This window comes from Drosophila santomea, chromosome 2R, assembly GCF_016746245.2.
Source record: "Drosophila santomea strain STO CAGO 1482 chromosome 2R, Prin_Dsan_1.1, whole genome shotgun sequence".
NCBI lineage: Eukaryota > Metazoa > Arthropoda > Insecta > Diptera > Drosophilidae > Drosophila > Drosophila santomea.
In genome coordinates, this window is record NC_053017.2 from 16386429 (window position 1) to 16408439 (window position 22011).

The 22011-nt window shown below is 47.5% G+C and overlaps 8 protein-coding genes across 8 annotated transcripts; 5 read left to right on the forward strand and 3 right to left on the reverse strand.

Annotated features, from left to right (window-relative positions):
- The first annotated feature begins 689 nt into the window (after positions 1-689).
- On the forward strand, positions 690-1733 carry LOC120445399. Its single transcript, XM_039625809.2, has 2 exons — positions 690-1087; positions 1145-1733. Exons 1-2 carry the CDS (start codon positions 820-822, stop codon positions 1636-1638), a joined length of 762 nt encoding a protein of 253 aa, XP_039481743.1. The 5' UTR covers positions 690-819; the 3' UTR covers positions 1639-1733.
- Positions 1734-3022: 1289 nt separating this feature from the next.
- Positions 3023-5948, forward strand: LOC120446394. Its single transcript, XM_039627331.2, has 2 exons — positions 3023-4730; positions 4795-5948. The coding sequence occupies exons 1-2, from the start codon at positions 3086-3088 to the stop codon at positions 5481-5483; spliced, it is 2334 nt and encodes a 777-aa protein (XP_039483265.1). The 5' UTR covers positions 3023-3085; the 3' UTR covers positions 5484-5948.
- Positions 5949-6422: 474 nt separating this feature from the next.
- LOC120445566 lies at positions 6423-7170 on the reverse strand. The gene is made up of 2 exons (XM_039626049.2): positions 6869-7170; positions 6423-6811 (listed from the first exon to the last, which is right to left on the reverse strand). Exons 1-2 carry the CDS (start codon positions 7042-7044, stop codon positions 6556-6558), a joined length of 432 nt encoding a protein of 143 aa, XP_039481983.1. The 5' UTR covers positions 7045-7170; the 3' UTR covers positions 6423-6555.
- A 1805-nt stretch (positions 7171-8975) lies between these two features.
- On the forward strand, positions 8976-9554 carry LOC120446885 (thyrotroph embryonic factor). The gene has a single exon (XM_039628096.1). The coding sequence runs from the start codon at positions 8976-8978 to the stop codon at positions 9552-9554; it is 579 nt and encodes a 192-aa protein (XP_039484030.1).
- A 326-nt stretch (positions 9555-9880) lies between these two features.
- On the reverse strand, positions 9881-13656 carry LOC120444975. Its single transcript, XM_039624996.1, has 3 exons — positions 13528-13656; positions 11015-13111; positions 9881-10956 (listed from the first exon to the last, which is right to left on the reverse strand). The coding sequence occupies exons 1-3, from the start codon at positions 13561-13563 to the stop codon at positions 9937-9939; spliced, it is 3153 nt and encodes a 1050-aa protein (XP_039480930.1). The 5' UTR covers positions 13564-13656; the 3' UTR covers positions 9881-9936.
- Positions 13213-20748, forward strand: LOC120444977 (major facilitator superfamily domain-containing protein 6). The gene is made up of 4 exons (XM_039625000.2): positions 13213-13793; positions 18580-18793; positions 19038-19183; positions 19248-20748. The coding sequence occupies exons 2-4, from the start codon at positions 18733-18735 to the stop codon at positions 20658-20660; spliced, it is 1620 nt and encodes a 539-aa protein (XP_039480934.1). The 5' UTR covers positions 13213-13793; positions 18580-18732; the 3' UTR covers positions 20661-20748.
- Positions 13823-17614, reverse strand: LOC120444976 (transferrin). The gene is made up of 4 exons (XM_039624997.2): positions 17127-17614; positions 15887-16254; positions 15532-15834; positions 13823-15472 (listed from the first exon to the last, which is right to left on the reverse strand). Exons 1-4 carry the CDS (start codon positions 17218-17220, stop codon positions 14093-14095), a joined length of 2145 nt encoding a protein of 714 aa, XP_039480931.1. The 5' UTR covers positions 17221-17614; the 3' UTR covers positions 13823-14092.
- A 426-nt stretch (positions 20749-21174) lies between the features above and the next one.
- Positions 21175-21991, forward strand: LOC120445477 (lysozyme P). Its single transcript, XM_039625924.1, has one exon. It carries the CDS (start codon positions 21387-21389, stop codon positions 21831-21833), a length of 447 nt encoding a protein of 148 aa, XP_039481858.1. The 5' UTR covers positions 21175-21386; the 3' UTR covers positions 21834-21991.
- The last annotated feature ends 20 nt before the right edge of the window (positions 21992-22011 follow it).

Here is a 22011-nt window from a genome sequence, read left to right on the forward strand (position 1 = left end):
TGTAATAAATTATATTACAAGGAGCAGATCCTTTAATGCACTTAATTATTTTGAATTTGCTAATGTCTGGGAGATGTGGTTCAATATACTAAAGTATACTAAACTTCTCACTGTGTATGAGGCACACGGAACCATGTGAAGCCATGTGGAACCCCAAAACGGTCGCATCATGCCGTAAGTGCAGTAAAAAATCAATTTTGACAAAATGTTGAAAAACACACTCAAAGCCTTAAAAAAAAAAATGGAAATAAGTGTAGGCGAAGTTTGGCCCCTGGTGAAAATCTTTTGGGCGGTGGAAAGGGAGGCGTGGCACGTGAACGGAACCGATTGTGCGGCTGAAGGGTGGTGTGCGGGGGGTGTCGAAAAATGACTGACAATAAAATGTTGACGCACCCGAAGAGCATTATGAATACAGGGTGCTCGAAGGCGATTGGATTAAGTCGACAAGTCCGCGGGTGGGTGGCTCAAGTGGCCCCACTCCAAGTGTTCCATTTCACAATAGCACTGGGGATACCTGCTGTTCTGTGCTGGTCTTTATTGAAGGCGGGAGACTCCATATATGGCTTAAGCTGATTGATGCCGAGGGTTTTTCAATTCACACATCTGCATAAAATAAATCTAATGCGTGTACGTTGATGCTGATGTTGGTTTTAAGTTTTATGGAAAACGAGTGAGTGAGCAGTTTCACTTCAAGGAAACCCGTCGCAACAAAAAATAATGATAACAGTATCAAAACCTATTCGTCGTCTAAAGTATTTCGATTTATTCATCATCGATTTTGTATCTAAGTATCTATAGCGTTTCAAAGTGAACAGGGCCATGTCCCAAACAAATCCGAAACCAAGTGATATGCAATCACTGCGCTGTTTGCACTGCATGAAGGTGATCCGGTGCTCCCGCTACGATACCAGTGAGCTGGTGCGCCACATCGAGCAGGATCATCCGGAGATATACGCAGTGACCACGGATAAAATTAAGAATCTGCACAAGCTGGCCGCGGATCACGGCATTAGTGAGGAGCGTCTCTCGAAGATTAGCAAGATGACGGGTCTGTCCGAGTCCCAAATGGCTGAAGAGGCAGAGAAATGTAAGTATTCCTCTTCGATTTTCTACAACTTAACATTCTTAATATTATTATGGATAGATATGGCCAAAAAGAAGAAGTCTGGTCGTAGTGCTGGATCTGCCGCCGGTGACCCTGCTGCCTGCAGTGAAGCCTCCTCCAAGACGGAGAAGCCAAGCAGCCCGGGTCCATGTCCACGCCCAGCGGAGAAGTCGACGGCACATCGCAGGAGCTGCTATCGCGCCTCCATCGAGCGCTGGGCTCCGGCGGAGGGACGCATCTTCTGTCCGTGCTGTGCGACCAGCAAGCGTCCGATGATCAAGGCTGCTTCGGAGATCTCGAACAGTGGATGCTGTGCCGCCTGGGCGGTCGCCTGCTGGCCCTTGTGCTTCCTGCCCTGCCTGATGTCCTCGGACAACAAGGAGTACCTGTACTGCTCCAACTGCCGCGCCTTTCTCGGCATCTACGATCGCGAGAATAGCTGTGTGCAGCCCAGTAGGGAATTTGTGTCCTGCAGCAAGTCGGTCACCCCGCCGCCCAAATGTCCGCTCCAGCCACCAACTGAAAACCTTTGAATGGACTTTGAGTGGACTGATTACTTATTAAATTGGTTGTGTATACATTTGGCATAGTTTTTAAATAAATATAAGTGGCTTAATAATGTTATAAATATCTTAGGATGAGTTCATTTTATGTAAAATTTAACTGCAATCCAAGTTTACTTCAATGTACGAGGGTCGTTTGATAAGTCCGTGACTTTTTGTATTTGCCGCGCACCTGCTCTAAATACAACACTGCTCCTGTCAGCAGTTATCGATTAACAGCTGACTGTAAAATTTTGAGAAAGCTGCGTTCAGGTCGCCCAAAAGAGGTCGTCATGCCAGAAATCGTCGACAAAATCCATGGAATGATATTGGATGATCGGAGAATGAAAGTGCGTGAGGTAGCTGAGGCTGTAGGCATCTCAACTGAACGGGTACATCACATTTTACATGAATATTTGGACATGAAAAAGCTTTCCGCGCGATGGGTGCCGCGATTGCTCACACACGACCATAAGCGCAACCGTGTGACCATTTCAAAGGAGTGTTTGGCGATGTTCAACCGCAATCCAAACGAATTTTTGCGCCGTTTCGTTACCGTAGACGAAACATGGATCCACCACACCACACCAGAGACCAAAGAACAATCAAGACAGTGGGTTTCTCCGGGTGAACGTGCACCAAAGAAGGCCAAGGTGGGTCTGTCGGCCAACAAGGTCATGGCCACAGTTTTTTGGGATGCACAAGGTATCATTCACATCGATTACCTTGAAAAGGGTAAAACGATCACCGGCGAATATTATTCAGAGCTTTTGGACAGATTCGATATTGATTTGAAGCAGAAACGACCGCATTTGGCGAAAAAAAAAGTGCTGTTCCATCAGGACAATGCACGGGTGCACACGTGTGTAGTCAGCATGGCAAAATTTCATAAATTGGGCTACGAACTGCTACCCCATCCAGCATATTCTCCAGATTTAGCCCCCTGTGACTATTTTTTGTTTCCAAACATGAAGAAATGGCTCGGCGGTAAGAGATTCGGGTCAAATGAAGAGGTCATCACAGAAACAAACGACTATTTTGAGGGCCTTGAGAAAACCTATTATTTGGAAGGAATAAAAAAATTGGAAAAACGCTGGACTAAATGTATAGAGCTAAAAGGAGATTATGTTGAGAAATAAAACGCTTCTTTGACGAAAAAAATATATTTTATTCAAAAAGTCACGGACTTATCAAACGACCCTCGTATCTCCCAAAATGTGAACGAAATTGATGAGCAGCCGCGAAATTCAAACCACTTAGCCGCGACACAAACCATAGCAACATGCATTGATATCGCCCACGCATTTCGTTAATCGAAGCTTTCATCGGCGCAACATGTGGCAACGCTTGCCTCTTCCTCTTGCTTTTGCGCCGTGAAGCTTCTTTGAACAGTTATTATATTTGTTTGGATTGAATTGGATGGAATTGATTGTTTACCATGAATCTGGAAGGCATTTCGATGGTAATAAAGCTGTTCGAAGACAACGTGCACAAGCTTCAAGGGAATCTACGCTCCTACCAAACCCAAGTGCAGCAAATTCAAACGGAGCTCACAAAAAGATGGACGCATGCAGATCGGCTGGACAGGAGTCTCATCCCACTGCACGATCACTTGGTGGGCAGTCTCAGCGAAGTTAATGCTCATGTGATGAAGCTGAATCTGCAGCTACAACTCAACCGACAGTTTGCACAGCTGAGAGAAGATGAAAATTCCGTGGAATCCATCGATAATCAGGATTCGTCGATTCACTCTGGTTTGCAAGCGAACGAAAGGATTGCTAAAGAGTATTGTCATTCCTCGGAGCCGGCCTCCTTGGAATCCTGCACTGGAGAGTCTTCTATGGAGATGCCCGTTGATCTGTCTGTACGCGTGGTTGTGCAGGTAGCCTCTTTGACAAAACAGCTCGACGAGATTTCGGTGGTCAATGACACACTGCTGCCCTTAGAAGTTTCCGACAATAAATGCAATAACACGGAATCACATGTAGACGAGATCGGTGTGACCGTTAAGCCTTACCACGAGGAGCGTAAGGCACGTAGTCGCCAGCCTTCACTAGCTTATTCCCAAAATTGTGGCCAGTCTATCGAAAGTGATCTCTCCCAACTACGAATAGAAGAGATCCCAGTGGCCTCCATGACTGTCCCGGAAACATCAAAGACCAGCAATCCAGTGCCCCCTTGTGCCCCCCTTCCAGTTGTGAAACAAGAAACTCAAACATTAAGCACAGGTGTCTCGAACAAAATCTCCAAGAACTACTCTAACTTGCCCACCAGCTGGCTGCTTGATGATGCTACTGTGGAACCTACTTCAACTACCGAAAAAAGTCCCCAGCTACCAAAGAGCACAAGGAACCGATTCCTACTGCCACCCACAGGCGGCACTGAAACAACCAGCTTTGGAATCTATTATCAAATCTTAAAAAACATGACTGCATTTCCAGCGAATACTATCGTTTCTGCCGTCCTGGTACACGTGAACTTAGAGGATAATTGCGTCTATGTGGCAAAATGGGGTACCAGTTCAAAGAGAATTCAGCAGTTGCTCCAGAGACAACTGTCACTGCAGGAGTTGGAACAGCTGCCCGACTACGGAGACATTTTTGCTGTTCACGACGGCATCAACAACATTATTACTCGCATCACCATCAACTCCAGTTCTGTGTGCGGAGGATATGATGGTTACCTTATCGACTATGGCGAGCACATTCACCTGGACGGCAACGAAACAATATACAAATTGCCGGACGACATCAAACGGTTGCCGGCGGAGGCCATTAGATGCGATTTAACCAACTGTGATATCGCCAACATGAGTCGCTTTCTATACCAGTTTATTAAGATTCGGGTGCATCAAAACAATGGCACTATACTCTTGGTGGAACCGGTCAATGACGGAATAAGCAGACCTACAAATACACCCGGCACTAAATATCCTGCTGGAGTAACCGAGGAGGACATGGCCATGCTCAACGAAATCGGTGAGAGCACCAGTGATCCTCTGAAGGCAGTTCTGGGCTTTCATCCCAAGGACGAGCAACGCATTTGCCGGCACTACGATCCCAAGCTGAATGGCTGCTTTAAGGGTAAGTTTTAGTAATCTACACTTAAAGTACATCGATTTAAGTGTGAAAATTGGTTTACTTCTAGGTAACAGTTGTCGTTTGGCTCACGAGCCCTTTGCTCCAGATGGCGCAACCAAGGATGTGGAGGTAGCTGGAGCTCTTCCAGAAACTACTTTTGATACACCAGTGCGTCATAAAGTGGGCAGCACTGTCAACATCCTGATCACCTTCATTAATGGTCCCACCGAGGTTTATGCCCAGTTTTTGGACGGATCTCCGCCGTTGGTGTGGGACAAAAAGGAAGTGCCAGAGGGCAAACGGATCTTCAAGTCCAAGCCGCGTCTTCTGGACATTGTACTTGCTCTCTACAGTGATGGTTGCTTCTATCGCGCCCAGATAATCGATGAATTCGAAACTGAGTACAAGATCTTCTATGTGGATTACGGCAACACAGAGTTCGTGCCCCTGAGATGCTTGGCTCCATGTGAATATGTGGACAGCTTGAAGCCGCACCGCAGCGTTAGTTGTCACATGGAGGGAGTCGTCAGGTCAACATATCTGACACAGCAAAAGACAATCGAATGCATCGAATACCTTAAGAGTAAGCTACTAAACACTGAGATGAATGTATTGCTGGTAGGGCGTCTACCGGATGGCTTCCTGATTCGCTTCCTGGGCGAGTGGGCAGCTGTGCCGCAACAGCTGGTGAAACGTGATTACGCTCAGGTGAGCAGTGCAACTCGGCGTGTCTCCATCGATAATGTTAAAGATTAATTAACATAACAATGGTTCATTTGAATGCAATCAGTAGGGAATTCAAATTTTTTTTTTGTTAAAATTTATAACGACTGCATAAGCATCGCTTGTAAACTTTCTTTTTTAAAAATACTCATTTTGTTGAACATCTATCTGAATCGATATTTTAAGTTACCAACAATAGTAGTTCTTAAGCTATTTGTTTATTTCTGACCATGTAATAATTTGACCACCCACATTAACGTAACATTGTTTATATTTCTTAAGAAGTACTCTTACTGATTTTGAATTAGCCTACTTCGCAACGAACCGAGTAAACTGGCTATGTTCCAACATGTTATCCACATGTCATGTGGCTTGATTAATGTCCTGTCTTGGGGCTGGTTCAATTATGAGCGCGGAACGGCAAACGGCAAATGACAAACACAAAACTGTCTCGAAACTAATAATAATTGCCTTTAATGTGCAAAAGCAAAAAATCAAGGGACACCGTTTTGGACTTGGAAGAGCGGATCTGTCGGTGGGGTGCTAATAGATTATGCCGCAACGATTAGAGAGGCAATAAATACCACCTGGTCGGGATCCCATGCGTGTTTGCTTCGCGGGCGCATATGCGGACTGCGATGACGACAGGTCCTCCTTGTGTCCTCCATTGTCCTGGTGTTGACAATTTAAACGCTTCGGCCAAAAGGGTAATGGGCCTCTGGCCAAGGGTCACTTTGGGGCACAGTTCGTCGGGGATGTACTTCAGATCACAACCAGGGATTGTTGGCCTTTCCAATTGTTATACTTAAATCAGTTTCGGAAGCATTTCCCCTACAAACACCTGCGACATTCCAACCCCTGAGAACAATTAGCCTGGTTAAGTGTCAAAAGGATGGCAGACCCCGCGGCATGTGTTCCCATGTTCCCAACCTAATGATGATTATGACCACCCGTACTAAACTACCCCGAAACTTGGATTTGCAGGAATTTTACTAGACGATTACAATTTGGAAGGAGTGTGTGTGTGAGTGTAGTGTTACTGCTGCTCTAAAAGAAACAGAACTCAATAAACGAAATGGTTAACACAACGAAGAAATGGAAAACTTCAGTAGTTGGATGCACGCTGGGTGCAGGGGCCGCTGGAGATGGATCCCGCCTCCAAGCTCGGGCAGTTGACCTTCTGCAGCTCGGCAATGCGCTGCCATGTCATGTTGAAGTGGCGCACGGAACGGGCATTGGAGAGCTTGGCGATGGGTCCCAGAGTGCGGTATCCATTGGTAATGAAGCGTATGAAGCCCTTGGCCGTGAGATCCAGCAGAGCTGTTTTCACCTGCGACTCCAGATCCCCACAAGCAAAGTGTCTATTTCGAAGGTTAGCATGATATTTCTCATTAATTATATTACTCAATCTGACTTACTCCTTTTCTAGCATCTCCAGGATGTGCTCCTCATGAATACCATTGCTGTACTTGGGATGATCCTGGAAGATGCGCACCATGTCCAAAATATAAAGCGGCAAATTGATGTGGTAGCTGTTGAAAGGAAGCCGCAAGGTGGTGGGCTCGCAGTCCCTGATCGTTCCTTCGTCACACATTCTTTGGCTTATATAGGAGATCTTTGTTCTAAGGAGATCTTTTTTCTGAGGAGATCTTTTTTCTGAGGAGATCTTTGTTCAGGTAAATACTATTCCGGGACAGGCAGAGCGAAGCCTATGCTGTGACTGGGTTAGGCAGGGCCCACTTGGTCATGCTCCTGGTCATAATGTGTGTACATGGGTGCTAATGTCAGCCAATTAAAGGTATTAAAGGTGTCATTAACGGTTTGTCCAACGCGAGTCCCCGAGGTTTGCTCTTCAATTACTGGCCAAACAAACGGCGAAACAATAACATGTTCGACTGCCTGGCTATATTACCCGGTAATTTGTCTAACGCACAAATAGCCTATGTCCAAAAACGATCCTCCCAATGCATTAGCAATGGGTCCCCGGGGTGGGTCAAAGGAATTGGACTAAGTCCACATAGTTTGATGGTTCGGTAATGCAACTAATTCAAACCGATTCAAAAACGTACTGCTTTGTGTATTCTGAATGCATCTCGCTCAACCCTTTCAATGATATTAGACTGCCTCCAATTCTCCAGACATGTCACTCCGGCACGCAATCCATTATGCCCGGGTTCCTCTTTCAGTTGGGCCAAAAGGCCATAAACGGCAGTGGTAGCATGACAGTCAAAGGGTTAACTATGGCCCAACTTTTGCCAACAGATAATAAATTAGCGCATACATTATGAAACGCCATAAGGATGCGACTTCCGGTTGCGGGAGACGACGGCAACTACTCCGTGACCCAAACTGCCAATTTGCCTCGGCAAACAGGTGACACTTTCTCAACCCGAAACGGAACGGGTTGAAGACGACACACGACGGAGTTCATTTACATGTCCGATGGCTGTTAGATATGTGGGATATGCGGTTCCTGGATGTCGTGAGTCGCGTATGCGGAAGACAAGTAAATTTTACGATTCTGAAGAATCATGCTTGATCAAAATAAAGTTGGGCACAACTTTTTGATGTCTTAATAATAGTGGATTAGGCAAATTGCAATTTTATGACACTGCAGTTTTTGGAGCTCAGTTAAAGGAAAGGATTTTGTTTTCGAATTACCTAAATCGATTGGTACACGCTGGAAACAATCTTGTAGAGCTGAAAATAGTTGGAATATATTTTATTGTATTTAGCGATTTAAGATCTACTGATACTGATACATTTTGAGAGCTAAGTAATTAGAATTTACATAAATCATACGATCCTTTAAATGGGAGGATCAAGAAAAATACATCTATTATACAATTTAATGGACCAATATTCGTCTAATTTGTATGCAATAACTGAAATTGGAATATCTCTTTATTGAGTATACTTTATAGTAAAAAATATACTCCTAATTAACATCTCCGATTCCAAAAGCATTACTTTCAGTGAGTGCAATTACTTTGGGGCTGCCACCACGCCTCTTTCAGACTATTACCGCTGTTATCGTGGAACATTCGTCCACAAAATGTCGGTCGATAGCCAGGGTCACTCTCATTGGTCAGCGCCTGGGAAATAGGAAATCCCACCAATATCCGCCCCACCACATAACAGTTGGCCAACTCCAAGGGCCAAGAGGGAGGCAGTCGGTGGACTGGACTGAGCTGGGACTGGGGCTTGTAATCTGGCTAACCAGTTATATGAAGTCCTTGTAACCGGGCAGCACAAATAAATGCCATGCGGCCCCGGCCAAGTGTCATGTATTTGACGGATAATTACCGTCAACATTGCGTGATTGGTTGAATCAGCCGGCGATGGAGGGTTGTGGCTGGCTTAGAATTAGCCCCAAAAATGGGGGTGTGTGTATGTGGGGGGGTTGTGTGACAAGAACCTATAATTACCGCGGCAGGCAGGTGGTCGCCAGTGGCAGGAACATAACCAGGAGCTGGATTCAGATATAGCCCGGCCGTCGGCGCGAACGGAAGTCACCGATAAAGGATGCACTCGCCCGCCCAGTCGCCCATCCTGGATGTCACCGAGACCGTATCCCTTCACTCCGAACTGGATGCGGATCTGGAAAGCAAGAACAATCCGTCATACTCCATATCCATTCCCCAAAATCTCCGCCTGCCCGGCCTGGGCTTTCCCGGCATGATCGGTGCCAAGAGATCCGCGGAATCTCTTCCCGCCTTCGAGTACATCGCACCACCAAGTCACGCGCTCCAGGCCCTGGAATTTCCACTGATGGAGCTCAATCGTGTGGGCGTGATGGGAGGCGGAATGTTTCCGAGTTTTGTGCACCGTCGGGTACGCGGCGAAAAGCGACCCATTCCGGAGGCCCAAAAGGATGCCAAGTACTTCGAGCGGCGCAAACGGAACAACGAGGCGGCCAAGAAGTCCAGGGATGCGCGTAAAATCCGCGAGGATCGGATAGCTTTCCGCGCGGCTCTGCTGGAGCAGGAGAACTCCATTCTGCGGGCACAGGTCCTGGCGCTTCGGGACGAACTGCAAACGGTGCGGCAGCTCCTCGGAGCCACAACAGCCGGCGGCATGTTGTCCATGGCCAGACAGGTGTGAGTTGCCAGGATAAGTAGCCAGGATAAAGAATGTACATATCAATGAGGGGAGCTAGTAAGATTATTTAGTTCGATGCATTTTTGTTAATAAATGTTTAAAAAATATACTTAGGATATTCAAAAAAACACATTAACATACTACGTATATAAGTAAGTAGGTGTCCCTTAAAAAATATATTGTTCAGATATATTAATATTGGCCTATCTCTAAGTTGAAGAAAGAGAAATCGCAAGAAGTGCTATTAAATCATATATTGAATCTATAGATTGTGAAATAGCAACCAATACAATTTATTCAAATTGAGTAGGACTAGATCGAGTTTATTTCATTTTAAAAAAGTTTTCAACAAACGCATACAATTAATTAGAAAATATGTAACAAGCTAGTGGCCAAGTGTGCGCGACTGCACCTTTCCTGCCGCGTCCAGGATCAGGAGCACCTGCTCCTGTCCAGAACTGCGAGCACCGGCAATGTCCGTCACTTTGAGGCGAGGGTCCATGGGCTCCTCCACTGGTAGCTCCCGATCGCGATAGAAGTCGTAGTGGCGCACAGTGCCATTGGTGAGGGCCGAAAGCTGCCAGCCGTCGCTGGAGAGGATCAGGGCCTGGACGAGATGCTGACGCAGCCCGCTGCCACTGAGGAGCAGCTGCTGGTCAAAGACCCTCAGTTCGTAGGAACGTCTGGGTCGCTCAATCAGCTCCAGCGCTGTGTTGGGTCGGGCATCGTACGTGGTACTGGGATCCATCTGCTGGTCAAACGATCTCCGCTCGTTGAGTATGATGTTCTGAATGGCACAGGATTTGCCCGTCTCGGGATCCGGCTCATCCGTGGGCGGCGGCAGTCCGGTCTTGGGCCTCTGCTGAGTCCTCTGGCGCTGCCTCTGCCGCTGGTTGCAGTTGAGTATCATCACCGATCCATTGGACAGACCCACGGCCACATAGCTCTCGTTGGAGAGCACGCACAATGAGGTGGGGAACAGGAAACGACTTTCGTTCACTGCGATTCTCGTGAAGCGCTCCGTCTTCAAACTGCGGGTGCAGCAGAGCACAAAGTTCCGGTTGGTGCACACATAGATGAGCTCACTGCCCGTATCGATGCTGGTGAAGCGCAGGCCCTGCAATCCCTGTCCCTGGAGCGCCGTGGTCAGCGTTTGCGTCTCATTCAGCTCCCGCAGCACATCGTCGCTGTAGATGTTGCCCTGAAACAGGGACTTGGTCTTCTCGTACGCACTCTGATGGCTCTTCAGGAGACGTCGCTCCAGATAGCTCCTCAGATCACAGCTGCCACTCTGCAGGAGCTTAACCCGCGCCCACGGGGAACTGAACTCGTTGCTGTTGCTGGACGAGGCGCCCTCCACCAGAGTCCACATGGTCAGCAGGCCGGAGTCGTTCAGTGAGGCGTACTGCAAAAGGATTATATATGTGCTTATAACTTAAAATTACTATTTCCTAAAAACATACCTGAACTTCCTTGTACGTCCTCTGCAACCCACTAGTGGCAGCTATTCCTCCACTAGTGAAATGTGATCTAAAGCTGCGCACATCCACCACGGCGCCCAGGTCCATGGCATTTACCTCCATATCCTGTTGCTCCGGCATGGGAACCACCGACTGTGTGGCTGCAAAATGGGTCAGGTGGCCATCCAACTTGGAGCAGTAGCTGTGCGTCTCGCGCAGATCCCACATGGCCACACTGCCATCCCTCAGTCCGGCTACCACGATATCCTGGGCCTCGCCAGAGAGTGCGACCCGGCTGACTTCAGCCCAGGTGGAGAGCAGGCGCAATGGCTGGCCGGGATTGGCCAGTGACCACACCATCAGCAGGCTGGCAAAGTCCTCCTTATAGACGTTGCTGTCCGGCGGACACTCATGCACGGTGACCACCAAGTGGCCATTTCCGGCACTTCCAAAGATACGTCGCACGGGCAGAGCGTTGAGGAGTCCTGTCTGGAGTGGTACACTTCGGGGACTATGCCCCTGGCCGTGGTTTTTATTGCCCTCCAAAACCATGCCCATGAGTCTGCCGGCCTTGTGAAGAAACGCGCTCAGTCGCTCCAGATCGGTGCTCTTGGTCAATCTCTTTTGCTGCTGTTCCTGGGAGCGCGTCTGTTCCAGGCGATGCAGTTGGTTCAATCGCGAAATACTAGCTTCGTATTCATCTGCAGGTTGGCTGCTCGATGTTGCGTCCATCTCCGCATCGCCACTGCAGCTGAGGACCAACTGCCCACCGTAGTGGGGTGGATGTTGGGTCCAGCTGCTACGAGTGTGCACCTCCAGCGTCTGGCACTCGCCGTCCATTTGGGGCGACTGCGTCTGGGTGGCCACTTGACTGGCATTCAGCTTTCCATAGCTCTGCATGAATCCCTCGTAGCTGAGTGGCTTCATCTCGAACAGGTGATAGTTCAGTTGGTCGAAACGCAACTTGGCCATCAGCTCTTCGCCGCGACGACTGATCACGGGATGCGAAACGAAACCGGAATAGCCACCGTAGTACACGTTGGCCTCTCCACTCCGAGGCTTCTCCACGCCAGTGGTGCTGATGCCGGAGTCCAGTTGCTCTGAGTTGGCCATCGAGTTGGTGTCGAAACTGTCATAGTGATTCGGTGTGGACAAACTGCCCAAGGGATTCCGGCGCAAATGCATGTCATAGTGACCGGAGTCCAGTTTCCGCTCCTGATCCTTGTCGCGTTGGATCACCGTTATGGGGTTTTGGGTGGGCTCCGAGTCCTCTTCCTCCCGCTCCTCCTCCACTTCCGCTTCGGAGGATGAGGGTTCCTCATCTTCATCGGATTCTTCCTCCTCTGGTGTGCTGGCATCGGTTTCGAAATCAGATTCATAAGACTCAAAGTCATCGGAGTAGTGATCGGATTCTGGGTCTGGCTTCTTAGCTTCATCGAACTTGACCTCAAAGGCCACAGGTTGTTTCACAGGCTGTGATTCCTGGGCCTCCACTTCGCTCCTTTGCTTGGCGGATTCCCGCTTGAGAATAACCACTTCCTCGGGATCCAAGGTGCGGGTATAAGTTCTGGCCCTTGCCGGAACAGCACGAGCATCGCCTTTGGCAGGAGAGTTGGACTTGTGCTCCTTTTTGGGCTGAGCAACAGGGGAATATGCCTTAGGAGGAGGCGTGGGCGATTGCTTCTCCTGCTCCGCCTTTCCTTTGCGCTTTTGCGGTGGCGAGGCAACCGTAACACTGTGATACGTGTCCAGAACTGCATTGGGTTTCGATTTGGACACGGGCTTCGCTGTCTTGGTGGTCTTGGACTGCAGGGGTGGGTTCGTGGTTGTGTTTGAGTGTCTGGTGGTGGCACGCAACGCACCTGGGGACGGTGTGGTCCTTTTGCTCAAGGACTCCCTTTCCTTGTTTTTCCCCGTGGCTAATGGCTTTTTGCTGGTGCTCGAAGGTTGCGCTGCTGTTGTGGTTTTCCTCGCAATTTTTTCACCTTCCAAGCTATCCGGTTGTTTGACCAGTGACCTTCGCTCCTTTGATTCCCTTGTGGTGGCCGGTCCACTTGTTGCTGGCGATTTAGTGACCTTCCTTGGCACTTCCGTTTTGACCTGCAATTTGAATTCATAACGTCTTTTCTGGTTTCTCAGCACTGTACCATGGAATTTTACAGCACTGACCCAATGCTAACATATTTCTTTTTTTTTGTGTGGCGATCGGTTCGTTTATTAGTTTTAATTGAATGCTATTACATATGTATTGCGCTATTAAAATGCTGAAGTATGTGCTATTAGGCAATAAGGCTGTTGTTGTCATTAACTCAATAACTAAAGCTGCAAATCTAACTGTGCTGTGTAAATGGTAAAGTTTATTTGTTTGGGTTTTTGAGTGCGAGTGAAATGCAAAATTAATCAGCAAAAAGTGAAATCGGTGTCGGCTGCTAATCAATGGAAAGGTGTACTATATACAAGTGCTTTAGATACATATAATTTTTGCCGTTATTGAGTGCGCCTGTTTGTGGGCTTACGTTCTTGCTGCTGGTTCGGCCCGCATTCTTTGACATTTTAGAAGGAACAAATGCTGTTTAAAGTGCTTAATTATATTGCCAAATAATAGGAGCTAATGCCGAATGCCACGTAAATTTAATCAATCGTAATGCAGCTCAGTTGTGACATTTTTTCCTGTTTCCTTGGCAACCAAATCCTTGTACATAGCAACAACAAATGGGCCAGCAATAACACAATCAGCTGATCCGCCAGTGCTGCAAAGGGCTGCCACGCTTAAATGCAACTGGTAGGTATTTCAAATATAATTTATTAAATTTAGTTGTTTCCTTTCAACATTCATTACAATTCAATGCTTTTTTTAAGTAAATAGTATTCTGAACTGTTTAAAAGGCTTTCAAACTTCAACAACTTTTGATAAGCGAATGTTATCGATAATTCGACTGATAGTTTTTCATCGACAATAACCGCCCGTTTTCAAATTTAAAAAGTCAGTTGGGGTGATAAGGCTCGAGTTGAAGCTATTGTTATTCTTAACTTAAGTTTAGCGTAATATCACAATAAATAAGATTAGTATTGAGCTCGAGACTAGCCAAATTGCTGACTCACTACAAATATTAAGCAGACAAGCAATATCCATAAGTTATGGCTGGATTTCATGCCACCACTGTCGTCGAAATTCCGGTAGTACTGGGTGTTGGTATACCGATCGTAGATGTGCTCCATCACCCGCTTGGCATTGTCGCGGTGCAGCTCCTGGAGGCCCAGAAGTCCATCGGTGTCGTCGCGGAAGAGCACGTTGTTCCTTTTATCGAAGATGCCGTAGAGGGTAAATGGACGCGTCTCACTCTTGTACTTTCTACCAAACAACTGATCCATATCGCGCAACGAGTTATAGATCTCATTGCGCCGCGTCAGCGAGGAGTTGTGCGTCATCAGGTGGCCGCGGGTGGTCCAATGGAGGTAGCAGTACTCGAAATTGGAGCGCTTCTCGATGCCACCGTAGGGGCACAGCACTCGGAAATCCTTGTGGTTTCCCTGAGCCAACCAAGTCGAGGTGAGGTTGCCGGTCACATACTTCTTGTACACATCCGAGCTGAGGAAGGCCACGTCGGCGCCCTCGGAAAGGCAACGCAGGGCACCCTCGTCGCCCTGGTAGTGAAGTGGACACTTGCGGCCGCTCTGGGGATTCCACAAACAGGAGTCGCGATGGAAGAAGGAGTGCAGCGATTGCACCTTGCCCGTGGCATTTACAATCGTCTCCTGAACGGACAAGTGGGCAGCACCCTCATATGATGGAAAACAGGCTCTAGCTCCTTTCAGATCTCTAAAGTTCTCGAACTTGGCATCCTTGTGCACGAGCGCAATGGTCACATACCGATCGTGCATATCCGCTGCGAACTCGTATAACAGTGGCACTAGATTGTAATCCCGCTGAGCTTTCACGCGCATTTCCTGATCCACCAACACCACATCTGTCTCCTTGAACTTGGTATTATCCAGGCACTGCTGCACATCCATGGTGCGGACGCACTGAATGTTCGGTTGCACACCATACACCTGAGATGCCTCCTGCAGCCAGGAGCACTTGATGTGCTGGATGATGGAAGTGGTGCAAAAGACAATGGAACGCGGCGGATTGCATTCCGGGAAGCTGTAGGCCGACTGGAATGCGGTGGCCTGGTCCAGGTAGTCATCAATAGCTATCACATTGTCCAGTGGGACAGTGAATACGTGGTACGTCTCCAGCAGGCTGAGCAGTGCATTCTGCCAACTATCTGGCTCGTCATGATTCAGTCCAGTGACCAGACGCTGCACTTGGGCGGCATGTGTGCGACGGGCAGCCACTACGGGCCACGGTTTGGCCACCCACACACATGGTTGACTGGCGTTCAACGGCTGCAGATGACCATCCGGGCAGAGGTAGCTGTATTCCGAGGGATTCGCCTGTTGCGCAATGCCAGAGAACTAAGCGAATCAAAGTTATAAGATATATTTAACGCAAAGATTGTGTGCAGCAAACTCACCCCAAAATGACTTCGCACATCATCCAGACGAGCCCAGGCCACATTGCCGCCACCACTGGTCAGACAGTAGAGCGCTCCACGACGTCCCCAGTGCTTGTCGGTCTGGTCACAGCTATCGGGTTCGTAGCACATCTCGCACAGCGAGGGATATCGGCTCTTCAGGATGCGATCCTGCTTGGGATCGGGCACCCATGGACCAGCCTTGCAACTGGCACCGAAATACTTGGCTGTGGATGCGATCCGGTCCTCCGTGACGGTCATTTCGGGATCACAGGTCTTGGAGACCATTGCCGCTTCGAAGTACTGTAATGGAAATTGGAATTATTTCTAAGAGATTGCTTATAAGGTGGCTTACATTTGCCAGAACCTCCGTCCAGTGATTGCCCAAACCGTAGCCAGGATGGCACAGCCTTGCACCTCGAAGATCATGAACCGTGTGGATATTGGCATTGTTTTCCACCACCGCCACAATTTCGTACTCAAAAGAGGACTCATGAGAGCGCAACTCGCTGGCCACCAGGATCTCGACGCTGGCCCAGCGGGCGGCCACCAGATCCTCCGAGGTGAGCACTCCAAAGTGGGCGGTGCCCTTGTGGATTCGCCTGACGCAATCCAGTCGATCCACGCCGATGACGCACTCGATGTTGCTCTTTGCCGCCAGCAGCGGACAGAACTTGGGGGTTTTCCGATAAACGCCACGCGATTCCACCACACAAACACGCACTGCGGGAGGAGGAGCAAGTGAGTTAATATAGTTTGGACACCTGCTTAGTATACGTTCCGCTGAAAAACCAGTTGCTAGCCGCGATATTAATTATGAGTGTATTTATTTTGAAGTATCTTTTGGTGCTTCTCCCGCATGCAGTTTTCGAAAAAGATATAATCTGCGGGGTATTTCACATTTCTGTTTTCAATTTAAAATTGCCCTCAGGTGTCGGGGGAAACCTGATTAAGTGAGCTGCATTCGCAGAATTGGCGTAACGCTGCAAACTGGAGGCGAGTCAGTTCTGTCCGGCCGCTTTTTGGGCAGTGGATCACGAGCTCCAAGGTCGGGACAGGTTTTTGATCGGCATTTTAGTTGATTTTAGTTGAGGTGTGACACTGTCTCCAGCGGATTTTGATTACACCCGGTGGAGTGCCGAAGGTCAACTGCTCTCTCGCAGTGCATTTCGATTTCAAGATCCATGATTGGTGGTTTTTTTAATGGTTTTTATGGCCAATTGGCAACCTGACTTTGTAGAAGTGTAATTAAGAGTTTATTTATATTTGATAGCTTTATTTAGATTGACTGACATGCTGCTTAAGGAAATGTCATCCATTTGAAATACAATCAGTTGCTGCCGCTCCTCACAGCTGAATATTTTATAGTCTAGTGCGCCTAATGATTAGTAAACAAACATTACTTTAAGAAAATTTGATTGCATGTTCCAAATTTACAAGATAATTTCCACTTTAATCTTGCTAATGATCTTCTTGATTATAACTCCAGCTTTCACATCGCCATCAGTATGCCCACTAATTTCCCCAGTTTGCATGCTTTTTATTTATATTTCCAGACAAAGGGCTAAACGCCCCCACATCTTTGATTGACTTACATTTTCCATCGTCGGGCGGCTGCACAGCCACGCACATTGATACTGATAAGAACGAGGCAAACAGCGCCACCAAAATAAGTGTAAGCCACTGCATTCTGAGCTCCGATTGCGTCAACTGCTCGCTTAATTGTTAATTCGCACTGGAGATCGGCGACAAGTCGGTATTAAGTTAGTACTCGTAATTTAATGACTAGTTGGCTTCAAGCCCGAACCGCTCGCACTGGAAGATCGACGGCGACTGAAGCCAGCCCTCCCAGATGCCAGCGAGTAAAACCCGATTCGAGCAATCCGTACTTCAGGCTCCGGCGGCAGAACGAGATCGCCACATCCATTATTCGAATACAAAGCAGCTACGCACAGCTGATGAGTCAAGTGGGGTTTTTTGGATAACTCTCTGATTGATTAGCACCGTTTGGGAGAGAATCCAAGCGGCGATTAGGGGATTACCTATAAACTAACTTTAATGCGGCTACCTGCTCCCCTGTCTGCGCTTTATCAATTTTGGGTGGGTATAGTGTATGCCCACCATATGATTGAATGATGCCTTATCGGCCAACTCGACTTATCAGTGGCCATACAAACTGCATGCCTTTCAGCGTTATTTTCCTCAGTCTCTGACCGCAGCTCTTGGCGTCCGCATACAACTTGATCTCAGGGTAATCGTCACTCGTATCTTGTGGGTGGATTCCAATCGCGTGAACCTAATTGCTCGACAGACAATCAAAATACTTAATTAACAATATACACTTGTGGCGTTCGGCTGTGAAATTCAAAATTCATTGTATTCAAAACTTGTGTTCATCGCAACTTAACGCAGTCAAGTAAGACACTTCTATGGCTTCCCGGTTAAAACTGAAGTTAGCATTGTCTTGTTTGAGCTTCATCACGCACTTTGAGTTTTTTGCAGTAACTCCCCTGCTTTTTCTAGGGATTTCTAAATTGTGTTTGATTAATGATCACCTTTCGAAAGTGTATGCCAACGATTATTATTTCGGGTTGGCAAAAGAGTAATATTTTCTGTGTCAAGTTTACGAGTGATTTGGTACCGCAAACCGGTTTCCATCTACAAAGTATATATAATATCCCAACTTATCAACTTATGTATATTGAACTTACACAACGCGCAATAACTAATTGAGTTGAATGGCAGAAGTGGGGATCTTAGGCATGCCCCAAAGGCATATTTATTATGGCAGGCCCTAAAATCTTTATCGCATAGGGTCTCAATTCTGCCACAAGTTCCAACAGCTCTTTTGCGGACAGATAAGATTCCGTGTTCCGGGGAGTTAAAGCATAACTGGCTATCTCAATAGAACTTTTATGCAGCCCATTACGGCCCTCTACATTGTCTGGACTAGCATCTTATCGCGATGAGATTAGATATAGTTTAGCATTCTCTGATTTACATCCATATCGCTGTGAGTATTTAAACAATCTTTCCACCAAACGACAGATCCTCACGAGCGTCGAACGGCGAACGGCGTAAGAAGACGTGCGAAAATTATGATCTTATCGGGGTAGGAACACCTTCTCACCCGGACTAACCAGAGGATTGCATAGAGACACCTGAACTGTGATACACTAGCCATAATTTACAGACTGGACAATGGTGCGATTGAACAGGCGCCTGCTGCCCATCAAGGCACATTTCTTCTTTTTCATGGCGGGTGAGTGTAAAGATTTATCTTAACAATCCGGAATTATAGCCAATTTCGCAGTAACCGAGTGATGCCAATCAATTCCCGGTATTCTTTCGTATCTCAATACTCTTATCGCTGACATTATCGAATATATGACGCTAAAATCTGTTGCAATATTGGGAAGATTTCTTGGAAATCAGCTCTGAACATTTATAAACTTAAAGAAAACAAGCATTTATTTTCCTTACTCGTGCAAATTGTTTATTTTCAGCCATGGGACCCATATTGCCACAACTAGCGGTGATTGGGAAGCAGATCGGTGTTCCACCGGATGTTATGGGCTACATAATGGCCTTCTTACCCTTACTTTATGTGTTAGCCAAACCCTTGGTGGGTTTCCTGGCCGACTATTTCACGGTGAGCTGGATATGCAAAGTATCTAATAATCAACAACTATACCAAACTAAAATTTCCCTAACAGAGTCTGCGAAAGTTCATCTTCATCATCCTAATCCTGATTATGACACTGGCCTTTGCCGGCTTCTATTTCCTGCCCGACAACTCCCATTTCATTCCATTGGGGGAAGGCAGTGCCCAATGGAATGTGACGTTATTAGAGAATCCACCCGATTGCAATCCCAGTATCCAATCCTCCAACGCATTTTGCCAAACCACTCACCAGGCAAAATGCATTCAGGAAAAGCAAGGAGACGAATTCTCCGCTCTAATTGTAGCCAACGAGGCGGGCCTCAATCTTAGCCAGAATCTGCTTCATGGCAACGAGAGTCATCACATCTGCCGCACCCAACAACCAAAAACCAGTGATTGGAACAATGCAACCTGCGAGGTGCGCCATGTAAATAGCTGCATCTATGGATCTGGCAAGTTCTGGCTTTTCGTATGCCTGCTCTGCATTGGAATCGTTGGCTTCAATGTGACAAACTCCATATCCGATGCCTGCTGCTTTGACCTTCTGGGCGAGGAGGAGGAGGGAAAGTACGGAGCACAACGGGTGTGGGGCACCATTGGTTTTGGAGCCACGGCCATGCTAGCTGGAATCGTGGTCAACTGGTGGACCACGGATGCGGTCAAAAGTCTGACGCCTGCGTTGGTCATCATGTGCGTGTTCAGTTTGCTTGATCTGTTCAGTGTGTCCAAGCTGAAGCTGCCGAAACTGGGTGGATCCGAGTCCATCTGGAGCGATGTTTGGCAACTGGTACGCCAGCCACCCATTCTGGTCTTTCTGTTCTTCGCCACGATGGCTGGCATCATTGACTCCTTCATCATATACTTCATGTTCTGGCACTTGGAGCAGGTGGCTGAAGCCACTGGTTACATGCACCAGATCAAGTTGATCGAAGGTCTAGTGGTGGCCGCCGAGTGTCTAGCCGGCGAGGTGCCCTTCTTCTTCTACAGCGGAAAGATCATCAAGAAACTGGGCTATGTTCATTGTATGAGCATGTGCTTTTTCTTCTACGCTGTGCGACTGTCGCTAATTGCCTGGATACCCAATCCCTGGTATCTGGTGGGTGTGGAGCTCTTTTTCCAGGGCATTACCTATGCCTTGTGCTACACCTGCATAGTGGCGTACGCCTCGGCGGTGGCTCCTCCGGGTACGTCGGCAACTGTTCAAGGATTGATGGCCGGCATGGACGATGGGCTTGGATTTTCCATCGGCTCCCTAATCGGCGGGCTGATGTTTAACAGCCTGGGAGGCCGAGAGAGTTTCAAGTACTTTGCCATCGCCGCCATTTGCACATGCGTAGCACACATCGTGATACGTCCCACCTCCAGGAAGAAGCAATTCCTGCCGAAACAGGGATACGTGCCGCCCACGGAACAGGAGATCAAGCTGCCGCCAGCTCAGGAAATGGAGGAGATTCGTTTAGGATAAATATAGTATCACATGCCATTTTTCTTGCATATTTTTGTACGCATTTTTTACGTAAAAAAAAAAAAAGACAAGTTGTCCAAAAGTTGAATGACTGCGCTGGATTTTTGTTTGTTCCATTATTGGCGTACACGCGATCTCAAGTGCTCCGGCCCCTCCAGCTGTCAATATGGTTATATAATACCTGAGCACCGCACAAAAGAACCCATTGAAAGTGAATCTGGGGCCAGGCAGATGCCTCGCTTAAATGGCGAGTGATTCCCACTCCATATATTAACGAAACTGGCCCGATCGGCCTGTTTCAATGGTCGAGAATTGAAAGTCTGTTACGTGTTTGACACTGAACTGCACGATTGGGATTTCAGATGAGTTATAAAGTTTTTTTTTTTTAATTAACCCCACCTAAAAATAATGAATCCATTCAACAGAGGTATTTAATTTCATATTTAAAGCTTAAAACTTCAGCTATTAATTGGTCTACTGATTTCTCGAAAAAAAACTATCCGAAATAGATCTATAATTCAAGATTTCCCATGGCTTAAAAGAATGTTTAGGCTGGAAAACTTTGTCGCCTAGTGTTGATAATTTATGCTCGAGTGTGGGCCACACTTCAGAGCTGTCCAAATGAGTGCTAGTAAAAATTAGATTGGCCCAAGTTCCGAATCTCCAGCAAGCTGGATGGCTATATAAGCCACGAGGTTCCATTAGAAGCCTGCACTGTTTCCCAAGATGTGGCCCACGTGGCTGCTGGTGCTTCTATCACTATCACTGGCCAATGGAAGGCAGGTGGGCAGATGCAGTTTGGCCCGTCAGCTCTATCGGTACGGAATGCCCTACAACGAGCTGCCCGACTGGCTGTGCCTCGTGGAGGGCGAGAGCTCCTTCAACACCAAGGCCATTAATCCCTCGAACGTGGATGGATCCGTGGACTGGGGTCTCTTCCAGATCAACGATCGCTACTGGTGCAAGCCGGCGGATGGTCGTCCTTCCAACGATCTCTGTCGGTTACCCTGTCGCCTGCTGTTGAGCGACGATATCCGGTATTCTATTGCCTGTGCGAAATACATCAGGAAACAACAAGGATTCTCCGCCTGGGTGGCCTGGAACAATCGATGTCAGGGTGTCAAGCCGAATGTGAATCACTGTTTCCGGCGGCGCCACAGAAATTCGGGATGAGCATAGAAACTGGAATATTCTACATAAGTTACTAACATTAATGTACCTCTTTTTTAAGCTGATCCAATACACGGATTTACAAAAGGAGAATACTCATGGTTTGTTTTCTTTTCATATATATTAAATATTTTGATTGCTCATACAGACCATTAATACGTTGTTACATGAAAGTAAAGCG